Source organism: Zonotrichia albicollis, chromosome 10, assembly GCF_047830755.1.
Source record: "Zonotrichia albicollis isolate bZonAlb1 chromosome 10, bZonAlb1.hap1, whole genome shotgun sequence".
Classification (NCBI taxonomy): Eukaryota; Metazoa; Chordata; class Aves; order Passeriformes; family Passerellidae; genus Zonotrichia; species Zonotrichia albicollis.
The window spans coordinates 6934122-6937697 of record NC_133828.1 but is presented as its reverse complement, the minus strand read 5'-3'; the positions used below and the strand labels follow the sequence as shown (position 1 = coordinate 6937697).

Below are 3576 nucleotides of genomic sequence, written 5' to 3'. Positions count from 1 at the left end.
CTGGGGGGGAGGAGAGACAGAGCATTAAAAAAATCATCAGGAGAAAGAAGTGTATGTATTTAAAGTAACTGTAAAGCAAGCCAGGTAAGCAGTCCAAAATTACCAGTATCTCTGCAATCTCATTAAAGAGAATTTGACTGTAGCATTTCCCAGAAACGACCTTTGATGAGATAATTGCTAATATTAACATTTTCTATCCTGAGTAACATTTCAATACAAGCTGGTTTAAATAAAACCAGAATTCAACTGACATCAATTCTAAATGCCAAAATCCTTGTAAGTCAGGCCCATGCCAGGAGTTAGCCTTCTGTGGGTGAGCAGCACTAGAGGAAACAAATCACTTGTGCTAGTTTTTGTCATCAGCACTGTATTTTATTCTGTGGTTTTGGTATGTGAGTGACAAAAAGAATTAAAGCCAAGACATCTTCTAGGTCCATGAAGTTCCCAATACAATTGAACCCTGTAATAGCACCAGCAGGTTCAACAGAACTTCCTTAAATTCTTGCAGCCCTACCTACCCTGCAAGAGGAAACCATAATGCTGCAAAATAGCATTAAAGTTATGCACAGAAATTTAGCTTTAAACCAGGGCCATTAAAAAACATGATGATCAAGTACTTTGGATGTTACAGATAACTTCTTTGGTTTAATTCCTTATTTTCTTCTCTCTACCAATAGCATGATATCAGCAATTTCTGTTAAATCAGTGCAAGAGGAAAACACTAACTGTATTGGTTTCACGGTTACAATGTACCTGAATGTACTGTGCATTTTACTTCTTCACCAAAAATTTGGTGATATCACAGGCATGCTTTGTAGCTAAAGACTTTCTCTTCAGCTGGCTTCTTTCCTTGGCCTGTTTTGCAGTTCTCTGCAAAAGAGAGAGACAGGTTGGTTCAGTGAGTATTGATACCTGGAAACATGTCCAGCAGAAAGCATTAGCTCACAGTTAAATTCCAGTCTGTCTTTGCAGTAGACAGTATGATGAAATATAAATGTTTATTATTATTTTCCCAAATCCAGAGGAAACTGTCATATTGTAATAGTTTAATGCTGCCTTTCCACCCTTGGCTGTATGGGAGGGAGAGGCTGTGAACACTGGGGTTGTGCAGCAGGGCTGAGGAGCCCAAGTGCAGTTTGTCCTGCTGTTCCCTGGGAGAGGGCCAGCATTCCTGGCTGCACACACTGACCTCCCTGTGGCAGGCTGTGCACAGGGTCTGAAGGTTCTCCAGGGAGCACTGTCCTCCTCCGCTGTACACGGGCTGGATGTGATCCACCTGCCAGAACTGCCCCTCCGCCGGGCTCCTGATCATCTCATTCAGCTGCAGCACAAAAGCACATGCCAGGGGTGAGACACTCCTCAGCTACATGGACATGCTACTGTAGGAACAGCGAAATTCTGGGAAGTAGCTACAGTCTTCATCAGGATAAAGAAAGCCAGCCTTGCTATTTTTTAGTTATTCCCACTGGACAGGCAAGAGCTCTAAGTAGTTGGCACGTTTTCAGCCAGCCCTGGCTGTACATGCACCTCCCTACAGAACCAGAGCTCTGATGCCTTTTAGAGATGTTAGAAGACAACAGGATTTAGTTAATTTAATTGTTTTTAAGGACTTGATTTTCTTGTTCTGTTGTTAGTGCTAGGTTACCTTTCTATCTTAAATCTGTAAGAACATTTTTGGCTGTCTCTGAACTCTATACCCAGAGCAGCTGTTCGTGCTGAAACCCCAGAACCATCACCTGCCCAAGGGGAAGGTGAGACATCCAAGAGCTCTCCAGAAGCTGCTTCCTCTGGCTCCTGGGTGCATCCCTGACGCTGAGGAAAAGCTGCTGGGCGTTGTTGTGGCAGGCCTGGCACACGCCGTGCTCGATGAGGAACACGCTGGAGCGCAGGTAGGCCTGGCTGGAGCGGATGCAGAAATGCTCCTGGCAGGCGTGGCAGCAGAAGCGCGTGTCCCAGGCCGGGCCGCCCGGGGGCGCTGCTGTTGGCTGCTGGCAGCTCAGGCACAGCGGGGTCCCCTGCTCGTCCAGGGCCTGCAGGTACCCCCGGCACAGGGAGGGGCCCCCGGCATCGGTCTGCCCTGCAGGGAGGGCTGAGGGAGCACTGCCAGCTTCAGGAACCTGTCTGATGGCAGAGAAAAAAGTACAGCTCTGGATAAGTGATGTACTCAGCAGTGAGTTCATGGGGGGTTTATACACTGTGTATTTCAATTAGATACCTTTATGTTCTGAAAAATCATTTTAGCTGAAATAATACCTTGCTCAGATTGATACCTGCACAGTGCAGATCCTTTACTTGGTTTACATTTCTATTTAAACAAAATTTGGCAATATAACAAGGCAATTTTTCTTCTGCACATCTTACTACACTCAGTTATTAGGTGAAATAATGCTGTATTTATAAAGACACGGTGATTTCTATCAGGCATGTACACATACAAACACATCCTGGCTTCTCTTTACAATCTCCATGGCTGCCTATGAATTTCCTACTCAAAACAAAGTAGGACACACAGTGCTTGTTTAAAAAAGTTTTTTTAAAAGGGCAATTCCTGTTTGGAATTTTCACTTCTTTGTTCCATTTTTTTAAAATTCTGAGGGAATGTGAGCAGATTTGGTGTCTTCAATTTGATGTTGACCTCACAGGAGGGCTGAGCTACCATTCTTTTGTCTAACTAAATCACATAACTATTCTCTTGTTTTATTTTAGTCAGACTTAGATTTCATCTGTTGTCTGCTGACAGAGCTGCTAATTAACTAAGTTGTTAGAAGAATAAAATAGAGCTCGTTAGCACTACAGCAAGTTTCTTATCTAACTACTGAGCAAAGCAGACACTCCGAGCAAATAATTTTACTACCATTAAAAAAAATGTGGCAAAAGAAGTTAATCATGCTATTGCATTAATAAACCTACTTTGTGGGTGGTTTAGGAGCAGCTCCTTTGTCCATTTCTCTGGAGATGAGGCGAACGCTGCCCCCGCTGCTGCTGGCCTTGGAGAGCGAGGCTGCTGCCACGTCCTCCCTGGTCACGTACCTGAGAGTGACAGATCCTGTCAGCACAGGGAGCAACCTTCCCCCAGGAACAGCACTCTGGGCTGCAGCAACAGAGTACATTGGTACAGCACATTCGCTTCAAATATTCCTCATTTTCCGGATGAGAAATGAGGAACGTTTGGGAAAATGTGCTTTATATACTTCCATATTAAATACCTTTTTCTAAAAGTGAATTCTAACCAGTGAACAGGTAATTTGGTTTGTGTATAACAATTAAAAAATGACTGCAATTTGATTTGAAAGGCATTTTGTTTCAGTTAGGTGATGCCTCAGTGACACTGGATAAGCTCTGGATGACTCCTTGCTCCATTAGTTATGTTTGATCTCCCTGCTTTATTTTCCTGTGAAACCCTGTAAAACACAACTGCTCTTAGTTAAAAACTTAAAATTGCTTCACAGAAACCACTCTTCAGACAACTGAACATCTGCCAAACCCTACACCCACCCTGCAAGGCTGCTGTAGGTCCTGGTAGGTTTTCTAACACCATTCACAGATTCTTCCTGTACTTCATGGAAGGACACAATC

The 3576-nt window shown here is 43.8% G+C and overlaps 1 protein-coding gene across 5 annotated transcripts in view; it reads right to left on the bottom strand.

Annotated features, from left to right (window-relative positions):
* Positions 1–3576, bottom strand: part of ZRANB3 (zinc finger RANBP2-type containing 3) — a 44878-nt gene that overhangs the window by 3765 nt on the left and 37537 nt on the right. For 2 of the 5 annotated variants that reach the window (XM_074547909.1, XM_005487904.4), the window contains 4 exons: positions 2911–3030; positions 1737–2121; positions 1190–1321; positions 24–870 (listed from right to left, as the gene is read on the bottom strand). In XM_074547909.1, coding sequence (XP_074404010.1) covers positions 772–870; positions 1190–1321; positions 1737–2121; positions 2911–3030 — 736 coding nt within the window. In that variant the 3' untranslated portion in view covers positions 24–771. Of the gene's footprint in view, positions 1–22; positions 871–1189; positions 1322–1736; positions 2122–2910; positions 3031–3576 lie in introns of those variants that run through there. The other 3 variants (XM_074547910.1, XM_074547911.1, XM_026793980.2) reach the window with 3 other exon arrangements.